Source organism: Candoia aspera, chromosome 5 (genome assembly GCF_035149785.1).
Source record: "Candoia aspera isolate rCanAsp1 chromosome 5, rCanAsp1.hap2, whole genome shotgun sequence".
Taxonomy (NCBI): Eukaryota; Metazoa; Chordata; class Lepidosauria; order Squamata; family Boidae; genus Candoia; species Candoia aspera.
The window spans coordinates 47,026,181-47,043,354 of record NC_086157.1 but is presented as its reverse complement, the minus strand read 5'-3'; the positions used below and the strand labels follow the sequence as shown (position 1 = coordinate 47,043,354).

General features: G+C 40.8%; 1 protein-coding gene across 3 annotated transcripts in view; it reads right to left on the bottom strand.

Moving 5' to 3' along the window:
* Positions 1-17,174, bottom strand: part of REPS2 (RALBP1 associated Eps domain containing 2) — an 84,314-nt gene that overhangs the window by 14,558 nt on the left and 52,582 nt on the right. For all 3 annotated transcript variants that reach the window (XM_063305140.1, XM_063305138.1, XM_063305139.1), the window contains 2 exons: positions 14,470-14,528; positions 6,112-6,177 (listed from right to left, as the gene is read on the bottom strand). In XM_063305140.1, the coding sequence (XP_063161210.1) occupies positions 6,112-6,177; positions 14,470-14,528 (125 nt within the window). The remainder of the gene's footprint in view (positions 1-6,111; positions 6,178-14,469; positions 14,529-17,174) is intronic.

Here is a 17,174-nt window from a genome sequence, read left to right as displayed (position 1 = left end):
TGTTTACCAGCAATAACCTAAAGCCAAAACATCTAGCAATCTCATCACCAGCAAGAACAAGGCTACCATGCAGCAATCAGCACTAAATAGCAGGCCACCGTTTCCTGAAGTGGTCAACTCACTACTTCCCTATGCTATCATCCGTTGCCAATCCTCACTGAAACATGATGTGTGTACTTCATTTCTCAGCTGAATCTTTCCATTTCTCCCTACCCCTTTTCTATTATGGCCAATACAGCCACCCTGAACCAAGTTCCCCAAGCCTTCTCCATTTTCCAACTTCCATGTAATGCAACTGACAAGGTATGTCAGGGTAGCCTTACTTCGAATAAGACGCGGACTCACTTAGAGAGTCTAAGGATTTCCGGGTTTATTGAAGCAGAATACATACGGAGAAAAAGACAGGAATGCGGGTGTGGTAGCAGGGTGTCCTGTTTATACCCCGGTGGCGGACCTTGTCCTCCTCCACCCCCCATTGTCCCCCAAGCCGAGTCTGGATGGGTGATTAGAGTTGGTATGGGTCTGACGATGGGCGATTCAGGCGATCTCCGATGTTCCCCTTTGTCTCTTTGCCTTCATCCGGCGCAGGTGCGTCCCGCGGGGTAATGAGTGGGAGTTCCCCCAATCTGTTAATGGTTTCCATGTCCTGTCCGAGGTGCGCTCCTATTGTCCTGGTGATTGATTTTATGGGTTTGAGTGCTTAAGGGATGATGTGTGTGTTTAAAGGATAATGGTTATCCCTTCCTCTTTCCTGATGTGCATGTTCCCCGTTGTGATGCACTTATGCCTTGCAACGGGGAACATGACACAAGGTCTCAGTTGTTCAGACAAGGAGGCCATCTGGCAACCAACCATTCAGACCTGCTTGGACCTCCTGAATCCATAAAATTTTACTCTCACTACATCCTCTTTCCATTCCCTCCATAAAAAGCTACCCTGGTTAACCCTGACACCACATTCCTATTCTCATGAGGGCTAATAAAAGCAGGAGCTCCCATCCCCTATTTCCTTATTCCAGAGGGCTTCCGTATTCAATATGCCTCTTGTACTTTCTTTGTGAATGGTCTGTATACTATTGATGACAGTTTTTTGGATGATCCAAGGTTTCACACTCACTCAGGCTTCCCAGAAGGATCGGGACTTCCACCAGCACTTTCAGGCCCACAAATCACTCTCACCTTAACTAGAAACCCAGCCCCAGCAGCTCTTACCCAGATTCGCAGGATATAAATTCCATATTTATCAATCTTAAACAATTCTAGTCTGAAAAAGTCCTATTCCTTATATTTCTAACCAGGGAAATATGGGCAAGCATTCATTATTTTATATTTAATTTTGAGCTAACTCAAAATATCTTTTTTTTAAATGAAAGGTAGAATATAAAGATTAATTATAGAAGAAGGATTGTCTTTCTCAACAATTGTAATCAGCCTACGTTAACTCTTCCTCATCTTCAAAAGAAAAAAAAGTCAATTGATAAAGCCAATTATTACTTCATATACATTCCCTTCACAGGTTTATTCCTACATATCTATATTCATCTTTCCCACCCCTCCCCAAATGTATGCAGGCAAAATAATTTTATATTTATTTATAGTAAGGTAAAGGTAAAGGTTTCCCTTGACATTAAGTCCAGTCGTGTCCGACTCTAGGGGGCGGTGCTCATCTCCGTTTCAAAGCCGAAGAGCCGGCGTTTGTCTGTAGACACTTCCGTGGTCATGTGGCCAGCATGACATTCACAGAACGCCGCTACCTGCCCGCCAAAGCGGTACCTATTAATCTACTCACATTTGCATGTTTTCAAACTGCTAGGTTGGCAGGAGTTGGGACTAGCAACGGGAGCTCACCCTGTCACACGGATTCGAACCGCCAACCTTCCGATCGGCAAGCTCAGCAGCTCAGCGGTTTAACCCGCAGCACCACCGCATCCCTTTATTTATAGTACCTTCCTTTTATTTAAATCTTCAGCAATCTTATCCCAAATTTTATTGCTGACAAAACCTTTTCTCCTGTTACTGAGTATTTATTTATTTTATTTATTGAAAACATTTATATAGCCACCCATCTTGTATGGAACGCTGGGTAGCTCACAACCAAAAGATAAAACTACATCCATGTACAATAAAAAATATTAAAACCAAAGATACTAAAACCAAAATATATTAAAACCAAAAGCCTGGCACCCTGACTAAACTTAGCCCACCCTATCCCAGCGCTTTTGGAAGATTAAAAGGGTGGGGGCCTGAATTTCAGGGGGAAGGATTCATATACATACTCTGTGCTTATTACTTGTGAATTACTGCTGAAATAAGATGCACCATTCATCTCCATTTCCTTACAGCGGTAAGAGTCTTTCAAAGGTACTTTCTATTTCAAATATATGCGTATGTTTGCGAAAGGTGAAAATATGTAGCTCTGAAACGCGTAAGACCTCATGAAGCCCATTAATAACACAAGAGAGCATGAAACCACCCTTTGCATAAACAGATTTCAATAATCATACAGGCTAATGGTGATGGCAGTGACAATATTTTCTTGAAGTCACTTTTCAGATGAGATGCTATCAGGATTACGGAGAGCAAGCGGTCTCCAAAAATCAGAATTTATGGAGAGAATAATAGTAATTGCTACCACTACTTTGAATCTTTATGAATATGTTAATCACATATTTCCTGGACTTATGCAACATCACGTAAATCTAAACTTTCTAGACAGTGTTAGGCGGAAAGACAATTCAACTTCTCAGGACTATATGCTGCAGCATCCTTTTTTTTGGTACCAAAGGATTGGCACCAAATTATCTAGTTCTGAGTAACTAGTAAGCCCTTAATAAGTAGGGCATTTGAAAAAACAGTCAGAAAGAGTAAAGCATGAATTGAATAATATATGAATTATTCACATTTTTGTTCATTAACTGAATATTTTAACATTAATATTTTACATTAGAGCAGTTCATGTAAATTAGTTACAGTCACATCTCTATATGGATGGCATTTTGGTGTACTGTAGTCTAAAAGAGGCAATAGCACAGACCAGACTTTGTGAGGAAAAGAAAAATAGCTCCAAGATTTCCTGAAACTAAGTTCTACTTGTTACATTTGCTCAGCAATTGACAATTTCATGCTGGAATCAGTCCTTTTGAAACACTGTGGTTGATTAATAGACTTTAAGGCCTGCTAACTCAAATGTTATTCCACCAATTTTCATTCTCTTTGTTAGTTTTATTTCTGTCAATTTAGTTTCCTGTCATGAGTGCCGTTGAGCTGAAGACATCAGCACAATGGCACACATGACAATAGCAAGGAAACAGGGGAAGGGGCTCAAGATAAGTAGCCATCAACTCACAAAGACTGAGGGACAAGAAACAATGGCTAAACGGATCGCGAGGCACACCCAAGCTGTTAGCGCTAACGCAACGGAGATCGCCCAGCTGACAGCAATCACCGGAGGAATAGAGAAACCGACAATGGGCGATCCCGGAACGCCAGCGGGGCCTCGCAACCCCTCACCTACCGGCAGGACAACGTGTTGGACAACGGGGGGTGACGTAACCGCGAGTGAGGGGGCGCTGACCGGCGCGGGGTATTTAAACCCCGCACCGGCGCGCTCCTGTCACTCTCAGCTTTTTTCCGATGCTGTACCTGCGCTGTGAATAAACCAGAGCCTGTTCCACAGAACCAGTGTCTGAGCATTATTCAGAGGTAGGCAGCGCATGACATTTCCTGTATAGAAACGGACCTATGTGAAATGACAGCATATTATGTATAGCAGGTCAGGTCAAGATTCTATGTCAGCACTGCCCAAATATATGGGGGTAGACCGCAGGTACCAGGTCTGCAAGAGTTTTATACCTTTGCCTACTGTTGCTAGCATAAATAATTCTTCACACTGGGAAGCCACAAGAACAAGAGACCACCTGCCCAAAGCACAAAGAAAGAAGGTCTACTGTATCCTAATTTGGTGCTGAAAAAACTTGGTATCAAATAATATTATAAAGAAATGTTCTTTCTTTCTGTTGGCCTAGATTGACGTCTGGCTTTCTCAATATTGTTATTCCTGTGAGGATTTTTTCTTTAGATTAAGAATTGCTGAAATTAATCAACTTAAGCACTAGAACCATTACTGCAGTCAGTTATACTCTCCTACTCATCCTCGTGAAGGGTATCATATATATTTTAGTAAGCCAGTCAGACAAAAGATTTGAAGATGTGCAAAACTGTGCAGTCCTTTCCTAGAATGTTAAATATAATATCCTAGTGCTTATCAATAACCTATGCATAATAACAACCTTAAAATAATGCGGCTCATCTGGACATGACAATATAGAATTGTAATTCCATGAAACCAGTACAAGAAACCCATCAGTCTAGAAACCAGATACACTTAAGCAAAGAAGCTAAAGAATGTGCAATGCCAACATCCTGCTTCCCTTTGAATCATTTCCATCATTCCTCTGTTCTGAAAACAGACTTTTTTTTCACTTGTATTTGGTATGTTCTTTTCAGCCAAGAACCCCATTAAGTAATGTAACCCATATGTGTATAACAATTCCAGTTCTCTACAAAGCTGATTTATAAGCTTCAACTAGTATGTATAACATTTTGATCGCTTTAATACCTATAGGCATACAAGATGAAAGCATGGCTTTTAGCCCTGGCCAAAATACCAACATTTGGTTAGTTTCTTAAAACTATCAAGAAAGCAATGCTTCATTCAATAGTATTATTTTCTCCAGCTGCAGCAATGATGATAATGACAGTATGACATAGAGAAAATTAAAAGTTTTCCTTTAACAGACAAAAGAAAAAGCTTATCACTGTTAGCTCAGTCTTTATTCAGATCATTGTGAAACCTGTTGGGGACTCCTTACAATAACCTCTCTGTGTGCTTTGAGGAATGAACTATGCCATGCAATGCCCAGTAGATTCAGAAACATTTTTACCTCTTTCTCCTTAAGATTAAGATTTGCCTATCTGCTCAAGGGTACAAAAGGATACTGATATGCAAGAATATCCTGTCTGTATACTTAACTGGCTTTGTGTATTGGTTCAAATGATATTTTTGAACTTTAGGAATACTACAAGTTGAAGAAATTGTCCTAGACCAGTAATATAGTGTTTTCAGGTATCTCTGAACATCTGATCATTCATGTTGTCCTTGACCTATGACCATTTGTTCAGCAACCATTTGAAATCATGATGGTGCTGAATGAAATGGTGGTTATGACTGGTCCTCAGATTTGCAGTCATCCCAGCACCCCCGTGGTCACATGATCACAATCTGGGCACTTGGTAACCTGCTTGGCAACTGGTCACACTTACAACCAGTGGTCAAGCACCCTGTGATCACGTGATCGCCATTTGCAACCTTCCCTGCCGGCTTGGCCAGAAAGTCAATGGAGAAGCCAGAAAGGAAGGTCACAAGTCACTGGGATAAGTCTTCCCCACCCGCGCACTCTCCCCAGCCCCTCTGTGCTCACGCCACGCCAATCACCCATGCACCCTTCCTGGCCTGTCCCAATTTGTTGTCGTAAGTTGAGGACTATGTAATAGTCCTATGGGAAATTAGTAACATGGGAAATTACTTGTGTTTCTGGATATAAGGCTGCTGAAAAACAATAGTCTTTTCTTTCACATCCTTATGAATGCACTATGTTCTGTACACATTGTTTTTACAAGTTAGGTATAACAGAGACTTCTCTATTACTTGTGTAATTCATGGCTATAAGCATACCTTGCAAGGAAGGAAGAATCATCTTTGTGCTAACAGTAGTTTATGTCATGTTACTCCTAAAATACACTCTTATCGTTTTATGGTAAACAACCTTGTACTACAATCTGTCCCTATGCAAGCAGATTAAAATTCTACTCTTTATTTTAAGGAACAAATAGACATAATACTCCCACCCAACATGTATTCATACATTTATGTATGCATAAATAAATAAAATTAGGTCGCTATCCTCAATTTAAATTACCTGGACTTTTCTCACCTATTAATTTAGAGTAACAATTCTGTGTGTGTGTGTATAAAAGGAATGCCATGCCTCAGAAACCAATTACGAAGAAGAAAAAAGCATGTCAATTCTATATTTATAATTTAAAAGTCTACCTGTTCCTGAAGACTGAAGTTCATATAGCTTGATTTGGGTTGAGTGCTTGGCTCAGGAAGAGAAATCTGCAGAATACAATCAGAGTCAATCCTTTTATGTAGCATGATCAAAAGAAGCCACAGATAGATAGATAGATAGATAGATAGATAGATAGATAGATAGATAGATAGATAGATAGATAGATAGATAACTGGTTAAAGTTTAACTGCAATTTTAAACTTGCAGATGCGTTTTGGAGTAGTTTTCTTCTTTGGGGAACAGTAAGACTTTCAAGTGAAGTAGGAATTCAGAAGAAAAATGAATAAATACAGTAAACATTTAAAAAGGAAGCCAAACTTTGCTTTAAAAAGAAGCAAATTATGTCATGTGGCACAGAATATGAATTCCATTGATACAGGAAAGGGCTAGCAAGAAGTCAAGGGAATGTGAGAAAGTATTAGATATAAAAGGAAAATTCTCACCAATTGGCAACTCTCATGGAAACATTTCCTGAGTATAGAACTAACATAAAACTAACAGGATCAGTCCTGCTCTTAATATTCCCATACTGATCCACCTCTGCAAAGATGACTTTTTATTACTTGTATATGCAAAAATTATAGCTGCAAAATTACAATTAGGATTTTTAATTTACACAATTTTACAGGTTAAAGTATTCTGTTTATTTGATTCTAAATAACTATTCAGGAATGCCCAGTATTTTTTGCTGGTGGAAGTAATGGATGTTTGAAGGGGTTGATGCGGGCAGAAGGGCTGCCACGGAGATCTTTCTGCTTTTCCAGTTATAAAAAATCTGCAGTAGTGGCGTAACCTTTCCTAAAACAAAAGAAATCAGTGTGATACAGAGACTGGTGAGTAGCCCTTGATCACATTATTATTTCAAAAATAAAGCAGATTCTAGCCTTCTACGTAGGTTAGACATATACTTTTAGAAGACTATTTCCAATACTAAAACAGTTCTGAGAGGGGCTTTCAATAGGCAACATGTGAGCCCTTCAATTCTTCAGAATACATTAAGCCTAACTCTGATCTGTTGTTTTTTTTTGGCTCTTACCTATTTTCCACCTATAATTTACCTATTCTTCTCAGGGTATATATTACGTGTTTGCACTCATTTGTATTTCGGAAGTGGTTTGCCATTGCCTCCTTCCTAGGGCTGAGATAAAGTGACTGGCCCAAGGTCACCCAGCTGGCTTCGTGTCATGTTACCCATTTCAATGTGCTGTTAACATTGTAACGTTTCACATGTCATCTACTGTTCCGTGTTTCTTCACCCATCCCGGGTTTTTCCATTCCTCCGCCCTCCGTTGTTTTGAGGGCTTGGAATGTATGTTTGGGTTTGCACTCCTGCTCAAGGTTACTTTCCCAGGCGCGTCTAACGGTTCCTAGCACCTGGGAGGGGGTGCGCACTGACGAGGGATGGGGGCGGAACTTGCTCACAGGCAATGCTTTTAAGTTTGTATTTGGCGCGCTTTTGCTCATTCTCAGCTTTCTCTGTATTTGCATACTATTCCTTTAATAAATCAGTTATCTTTAAGCCCGAGCTTGTGAGACTGAGTATTTGGGATTAGGCAACCAGTACATAAAGCTGAGAATCATTTCAACCATCTTCCGCTAGCCCCATCCAATCGTTGGATAAGAGGGAACGCTAGCGATGACCGAACATCAGCTTCGCGCAAGCGAAGGGAGCGAGGAAGAGCAGGAGGCGGCAAGGATCCGGCCAGCTCTAACCTCGAGAGCGCAAAGAGCGGCACGTCGGGAGATGCGGGATGTCCAATTAGATGAGTTGCTGATATCCATGCAGGAGAGCCTCAGGAGTGAACACAAAACTGTAATGGAAAGAGCACCTGGGAGGGGGTCTCCACAACTATCCTGGGAGCCCGAAATTCCCTTGTCACCGAGGGTGGTGGTAACCAACCAACCCCTGGAAGAGCCGGTCACTCCTGCTCGTATGAGAGCATTAGAGGACAAAATGGATCTAATAGTGACAATCCTTAAGGATCTCCCCAGGGGTGCAGAGCCCACCCCGGAAGATTGGGAGGAAGAACCGTCACAGTACCCAAGGCATAGCACCCTGCCACCCAGGGGGAGAAGCAAGACCTGATCAGCCCGTCAGGTGGGGGGGCGAGAGGCAAGACCTCCTAGGGATCGGCCACCCATGGGGGCTCGGCGTACGCTGACATTCGCGGAACCGCCACAGCCAGCTGAGCCGGTAAGAAACTTCCCACCGTTTGGAGTGAAGTTCGATGGGGATCCCACTACGCTCTCCTTCTTTATCACTAATGCTAAGCATTATATGGAGGATTGGGGCCGGAACTTTCGGTCAGAACATGGCAAAATCAATTTCATTGCCAACAAACTGAGAGGAAGGGCAGCTGATTGGTATGTGCAACTGTGCCAGACCAAGGCAACTGAGTTAGAGGACTTCGATGACTTTTTGTGGGCACTTAAACAGCATTTCGAAGACCCTCTAGCCCAAGAAACAGCTAAAAACACCCTGAGGAAGCTCTACCAAGGGTCCCTCTCAGTTGCCAATTATGCGCTGGAATTTAAAGCTTTATCAGGGAAAGTAGAAGATTGGTCTGAGCCAACTTTAATTGAAATGTTTAAGCAGGGGCTAGAACCCGAAATCCTTCGTTGGGCACTAGGAAGAGACGATCCTAAAACGCTATACGGGTTGCCCTTTGGTATGGGCATAGGTTTGCAGAAAATGCCCTGCAAACCTATGCCCATACCAAAGAGCTTAGACAATCCCGACTTGCTAGAGGAGCGCGCACAACTGGACTTGCCAGCCGCCCCAAACCAAAAACCTGGGAAGAGGAAAGGGAACGACGGTTCTCCAAAGGTCAGTGCCTGAGATGTGGGAAAGAAGGGCATCGAGCCACGTCGTGCCCCAGACGCCGTCCAGAAGAACGACAGACAAAACCTGCAGTAAAGTCGCCTGCTCCTGCTCTACCGCGGAAACTGAAAGCTGCCGTCGCAGAACTGGTCCCCCCAGAACTACCCTTCGGAGAAGAGGAAGAAGAGTTGCAATTTGAGCAGCCGGCGGGAAAAGCCTACCACCTGCCCTGAAGGGCGCCCTAGGGCAGGTGGAAGAGACCGGGCGTAACCACGATTCGGTGAGTGGAAACTTCCCTACACTGACTGTTAAAGTTAGACTGAGTTCAAAAACCAAAACTGTGGAAGTTTGGGCCATGCTAGACTCGGGCTGCTCCCGTTCCCTTATGCACCCTGATGTCGTAGCGGCTCTGGAACTGCCCACATTTCCTTTGCCAAGACCTATGATCTTCACCCAATTGGATGGAACTATGGCGGGAAGGAAAGCAGTCAATCATTCCACGGGACTGGTCGCCTTGCAGATGAGCTCCCATCAGGAAAAGCTGCCATTTGTTGTAGCTCCAGTGGGGGGTCCTCTGGTTATCTTGGGGATGCCCTGGTTTGTGCAACGAAATCCTTTTATCAGCTGGCTACATAGAACTGTGACTTTTGCGGATGGATTTTACAAAGTACCCGAAAAAGACCTACTGGAACACATGGAGGGTGGAGGGGTAGCGTATACTACTGTACAAACGCTTCAACCTCTTGAGGGACTGCCCAGTCAGTATCAGGATCTTGCTGAGGTATTTGGGGAAAAGGAAGCAGATCGCTTGCCACCCCACCGAAAAACGGACTGTGCCATTGAATTCTTACCAAACGTAAAATTGCCTCACCCAAAAATATACCCCATGTCTCCCAAAGAGCTCACTACGCTAAGGGAGTTCATTGACAAAAACCTGGCTAGGGGTTTCATTGAGCCCGCTAACTCCCCGGTAGGAGCCCCTGTCCTATTCAGGCCAAAAAAGGATGGGTCATTAAGGCTTTGTACCGATTTCCGCGGGCTCAATGCGGTCTCAATATTAAATAAATATCCTTTGCCCCTGATCAAAGATATGTTATCACATCTGGCCAGAGGCAAAATCTTCTCAAAACTGGATTTAAGAGAAGCCTATTTTCGTATTCGCATAAGGGAAGGGGATGAGTGGAAAACAGCATTTAACTGTCCTCTCAGGGCTTTCCAATACAAAGTCTTACCCTTTGGTTTGTCGGGAGCACCTGGGGTTTTTATGCAACTAATCAATGAGGTCTTGCATGACCACCTATTTAAGGGGGTACTGGTGTATTTGGATGATGTATTGATTTATACTGAAACCATGTCAGAACATATCCACCTGGTGCGTCAGGTACTGGCTAAATTGAAAAAAGCAGAGTTGTACGCTAAACTGTCAAAATGTGCCTTTCATCAGTCACAAATTGATTATCTAGGCTATAGAATTTCAGCTAAGGGCATTGAAATGGACCCTGCAAAAGTAGAAGCTATTGTGGCATGGGAGCCTCCCCGTACCAGGAGACAATTACAAAGTTTCCTCGGATTCACTAATTTTTATCGGGCATTCGCCCAAAATTTTGCTGAACTCGCCCTCCCCCTTACTGAACTGTTAAAAACCAAAGGACAGGGGAATACGCGACGTTCAAAGAACCCAGGAGCGCTCCTTAAATGGACTCCAACCTGTCAGCAGGCGTTCGAAGCGCTCAAACAAATCTTTACCACAGAGCCAATTCTACAGCATCCAGACCCCTCTAAACCATTCGTTGTACAAGTAGATGCTTCTGATTTCTCCATAGGAGCACTCTTGCTACAATCTGACCACTCTGGCGCCTTAAAACCCTGTGCTTATCTCTCTCGCAAATTCACTGAAACTGAGAGGAGATGGCATGTTTGGGAAAAGGAGGCTTTTGCTGTAAAAACGGCTTTAGAAACGTGGCGACACCTATTGGAAGGCACTTCCAACCCTTTTGAAGTCTGGACTGACCATAAAAACCTGGAGGCTCTAAGCACCAGTCGCAAACTCAGCCCCAAACAGCTGCGCTGGGCTGAGTTTTTCAGCCGCTTTGATTTCACCCTTAAATTCATACCAGGCAAGAAAAACTTTTTGGCTGATGCACTCTCCCGCCGACCCCAAGATGCTGGCCCAGGGCCTACGGTCCAAGGCACCGTCTGGACCGACAAACAATTAAGTCTGGCAGCGGTGACGCGAAGTCAGACGCGAGCGCAGTCAACGCAACCTCCAGCCGCTCCGCCTCCCAGCCACTCGCCACGCTTGTCAATTCCATCCAATTTGCAACAACAGTTGCTTCTCCACCTTAAAACAGATACTTGGTTACAAACCAATCGAAACAGTCTAACTTTCACCGACGATCTTGCCTGGCACAACGATCGTCTCTATGTACCAGATGCTATGCGAAAAACCATACTCCAGCACTGCCACGATGACAAGCTGGCTGGACATTTGGCTATTTAAAAACTCTTCACCTTGTTCGCCGACAATTCTGGTGGCCAACCTTGCTTAAAGACCTTAAAGCTTATGTCACCGCTTGCCCTGTTTGTGCAGCAACAAAGCGCAAAACGGGCAAACCCCAAGGTCTCCTTCAACCCGTCGCCACCCCATCTGTCCCCTGGCAGGACATATCCATGGACTTTATCGTTGATCTACCCCCTAGTCAACGCAAAACAGTCATTTGGGTGGTCAAGGATTTTTTCTCGAAGCAAGCTCACTTCATCCCATGCGCTTCTATCCCCACCGCACAACAGCTGGCCCGCCTCTTCCTCATCCACGTGTACCGCCTCCACGGTATCCCCGCCTGTTTGGTGAGTGACAGAGGCACACAATTTATGTCACAATTCTGGCGGGCATTTTTGAAACTTCTGGGCACCAAACAGTCACTCTCCACCGCGTGGCATCCGGAAATGGACGGATCTACAGAGGCGGTTAACTCTACACTGGAACAATACCTCAGGGCTTTTGTTAATTACCAACAGGACAATTGGGTCGACCTACTCCCGTTTGCAGAGGTCGCCTATAACAATGCCGTTCATCAAAGCACTGGTCAAGTTCCTTTTAAAACAGTTTTTGGACGCGATTTCGTTCCTATTCCTGAACTCCCCCATCCACAACCGCTCCCAGCTTCCCTTACTGACTGGGCTGACACTCTCAAACACTCATGGCTTAACATTCAACAAGCTCTCCTCCATGCCCAGGCTACTTACAAACGCCATGCCGATGCAAAGCGTTCCCCAGAACCACCTTTTATTGTCGGAGATAAAGTCTACTTATCAACTAAATTTCTCAAATCCCCACAACCCTCCAAAAAACTTGGCCCTAAGTTCGTGGGACCTTTTCCAATTATCGCACAAATTAACCCTGTTACTTTTAAACTTGCTTTGCCTCACAACCTCAAACGTTTACATCCTGTTTTCCATTGTAGCTTACTCAAACCCTAGCTACTGTCGGACCGCTGGCATCCCCAACCCGTTCCACCACCTCCGCTCATGATCGACAACCAGCAACATTTCGAAGTGACATCCATCCTGGACTCTCGCCGCCAGCGCTCCACTTTGCAGTACCTCGTTCGTTGGAAACATTTCCCTCATCCTGAATGGGTCGCTGCTACAGACGTACTCTCCCCTCGTCTTGTAGCCCAATTTCACTCTGCCTATCCTGACAAACCTGCTCCATAACATTCATTTGGGGAGGGGGCAATATGTCATGTTACCCATTTCAATGTGCTGTTAACATTGTAACGTTTCACATGTCATCTACTGTTCCGTGTTTCTTCACCCATCCCGGGTTTTTCCATTCCTCCGCCCTCCGTTGTTTTGAGGGCTTGGAATGTATGTTTGGGTTTGCGCTCCTGCTCAAGGTTACTTTCCCAGGCACGTCTAACGGTTCCTAGCACCTGGGAGGGGGTGCGCACTGACGAGGGATGGGGGCGGAACTTGCTCACAGGCAATGCTTTTAAGTTTGTATTTGGCGCGCTTTTGCTCATTCTCAGCTTTCTCTGTATTTGCATACTATTCCTTTAATAAATCAGTTATCTTTAAGCCCGAGCTTGTGAGACTGAGTATTTGGGATTAGGCAACCAGTACACTTCGTGCCTAAGCTGCGACTAGAATTCAGTCTTCTGGTTTCTAGCCTGTTGCCTTGACCACTACACCAAACTGGCTGTCTTTATTATGGTCTTTATTATGTTATTATATTTATTAATTTATTATGGTCAAATAAAGTGATTATAATACGGCTGATTTTTTTTACAAGCCAAGTAAGGTCAAGCAGTATTAACTGCAAATGTTAGGTATATAGATGTTTGACCATAAGCTAAGACAGAAGTCCTAGACCTATTTGCAAAAGAGTATATACCATTGAAAATGGAGGAAATTATTTCTGAGTAAATATATACAAGATTGCATTGTTTAATGAAAATAGAAAAGTACAAAATAGCTTACATATATTATTCCAACATTATTTGAAAAGAAACATTTGAGACAGTCACCCTCAGCATTGTGTGTTTAACTGATTAAGCAAATATTATTGTGAAGTATGCTTTATTACAAAATGCATACTGTATAAAATTCAGTTCTCATTACCTAATCTGCAATGTCTGTGAAATATCTACACTTATGGACATATTTACAGAGCTAGACATACAGAAATTTCCTTTTGTAAATATTATAAATACAAATTAGATATTATTTATGCAAGACACCTGAAAGTGTGATAGAAATAAGAATCATATCTCTTCTATTTCCAGAAATCATCAGAATAATAGTTAATATAACAATATTGGGTAGTCAGAATTTATCAGTAATCTTAAAGCTAGTGTCTGAAATCACAAAACAAGCAATTAAGTTTTATTAGAAGCTATCATTTAGACTTCCAATATAAGTTTCAATGTGTAGGAATCTTTTTTTTAAATTGCATTTTGCATAACAAGAGTGAGATTTAACTAAATATCATTATATGAAGAAAAACTTCAGAAAGCTCATGACAGTCTGTACCATTGGACTAATATTTTCAACGCCTTAAGCCCCATCAACATACATGTATTATTAAAATGTATAAAAAGTACTTGTAAGTTATAATACTGAAGTGTCTTTGTGTGAAAAACACTATGTAATTGAGGCAGATACCCTGGTTATCAACTAACGGAATAGATTCTATTCTATTTAACTGAATACTTCTGTCTTACAGTGACTTCACCACTCCTACTTCTGATTATTTGGAAAAATAACTACAGAATTGATAACAGATTTTTTGGAAAAATATTTTTTTCTGTCCACTTTCGCCTTTGAATACCATTATTTTTAAATGATAAGATGTTATTGTTGAAGTTAATTACAGGACAGTTCCTAAAATTATAGTTAACAGTGCTGTCTTTGTCTTTTGTGCTCTGATGGATGCTTGGGCAAGAAACACCTCTTTTCACCTCTCCCTTTTAAGATAGATATGAAGCATCACAACATGCTAAAATTATTGACACACCTGTGATACAAAGGGCCTGGGAGGTAGAGCAGGTGGTGGTGGAATCCAGCCTGATCTAACTGTTGAAACAAAAGGACAAAAACAACACATATGAATGTAATGGGTAACTGTGTGTACCTATCAGGACAATTTCTTCACACAAATCAATGTAATAATATAAACTTGAACAATCTGTTGCCATACTTCTGTCTTCCTCTATCTATCTATCTATCTATCTATCTATCTATCTATCTATCTAATACAACACAGTCAACATAGATTCAGTTAAGTTGCAGCAAAAGCCACACATGCATTCTTTATCAGCAAAGAATTTCTTTTAAAAAGGAAATAAAAATAACATGAAGCAAAATTCTAATATCAACACTGAAGAGCATTCAAATAAAATGAGATTAGGTGAAAAAGTGAAATTGTATAGATAAATCATTGATTATAATTAGGTATTTTTGTTCCATTACTATGTTTTCTTTTAAAATTTATGTGAATATATTTATTAAATAGAAAGGAATTATATTTTTAAAGATTAATAAGTAAAATAATATTTATTAATGTGTAATTTAACAAGAAAAAAAATCCTAAATTTATAAATGTTCAGTAGTATCTACTATTATATCAGAATGGTACAACGCGTATCAGATTTTAAACTCATTCATTTTTAATGTTCACATAAATTCTAACTGCACAACAGATGTCACATTTAGTACAACAGTCAGGATACTTAAAGCAAACATATACTTAGATATAATGCAAAGTCTTGGTTAATTATATGGTACCACAGGCATGCTTATAGGAAATCTATAGCTCTATAGCTGCCTGGAAAAGTTGATAGTGTTTCCTGCAGGGAAATGCTATAAATTTGCATGTGTGTGTATACGCATTAAAGGATTCTTACGTGCTAGAAGTATAAGCAAGAAGTAATGAGTATTATATTAAATATGCTTATGTCAGATTTTTAATTCAAGTAAATTAAATTCATTGTTGTAGAATACGTTAATAGAAAGTTTTCCCATAACGTTTTTATTTATCTTTTATTTATGCTTAGCAGTTTTCTCTTTTTCTGTTACTTAACTGCTACTATCCAGTGTAGACCCTTTTTTTTTGCTTAATCAAGTTTGAATATTGTTTCCAAATTCTAAATAAAATAAAACCAAAAAATTAAAACAGAATTTTAATTTTTTCTCAAATATTTAATTTGTGATATAATTAAAAGTAATTCTCTAGCTCAAAACAGTAGAACAAGAGTGTAGGATATATGTATTAATCAGCATTCCTCTCATATTGAGCAGATTAAACATACTACTTTTATACCCCTGACTAGGATTTTCCTGACATTTTACTGCAACAATTTCAGCACTTATCATTTTAAAGGTATACCTGCGGTTGCAATAAGAAATATTAAATAAAATGCAGTTATGTATTAACTCACCCTTACACCATACTAATATATCATGATGAAAACACAATTGATTTCAGCTGTATTATGCAACATTATGATGCATATAACTCTTAATTTAAGCAAAAATTTAAACATAATATGGATGAGTTTGGATTCTTCTTATCCAATAATTTAAACATGGAAAGACTTAACTCAGCTGCTTCTTGCTTAATTTAATTCACTGATCAGACTCTTAAGTGCAGCATACTTAAAAGAAACACAGTATAAGAAGGCAGCATGCAGCAAATTGTTGGCATGTATTAATTCTTCTATGTGAAAAATTAAACAACCATTTGCAGAGTTTGAAGTAGTAAGAGCAATGCAAAACTTGTCAATAGGAATAATGGAATTAGAGTTTGTTCTATTTTGGTACACAAAACAGAAATATGGATGACAGCATGGAGAAATCTGTTCATGTTGTGGTTGTAGTTGTAGTTGTGACTGTTGTTGTTCACCACAGCAATTTACAAATTGCAGCATGGTGTATACACACTTCCCAAATATAAACTGGATGGATAGTATGGAAAACAAATCACTATTTTCCATTCAGATCTTCACTACTGTTAAATAATGATACACTGCATACAGAGGATAGAAGTTCTGATTTAGCATGATCATTCCCCTCAGTCCACTATACTTTAAGTCTACGGGCTTATAAAATGTAAGTTGGTTTTTTTTATGTAAATAATTGCTGGAAAGCTGGAGAGAAAAATGAGTTACTTTCCAAACATTGTTTTGTATTTCTGGATTGATACTTCTACTAACTTGTAATAAAATCAGTGTGGTCAGAAATATGGCCTGCATGTTTTTTTGTTTTAATCTTGGTGATGTATGCAACTTTAGAAAATCCCACTATCTCATAAGAGACATGTAAAATAATGACACTGTTGAAATCTGACAGAGAGGTTGTCAGTTTCAATGCGCCTCTATATTAATATGTTTACCTTCCACTTGCTGAGGGCTATTACCATCATTTCACCACCACCAACAACCCTCCTAAACTATGCTAACCTATAGTCATGTTCTCTTAAGCCATATTTGGTCACACATAATTGGCAATGTATTGGAACTACCAAGAATCTGAGGAATTCTTGATATATTATGAGGTACAGATAGGTACCTAAGAGGCTGCAATAGCTGGTCATCATGTGGTATGGTCAAGGAATTAAAATGGAATACTGTTGTTTTGACAATTAACAAGAGTTTATAATCTTCAACAATGCCCTACAGTATTGTAACAATAAAAAAACTGGTACATGCATGATATTACTTA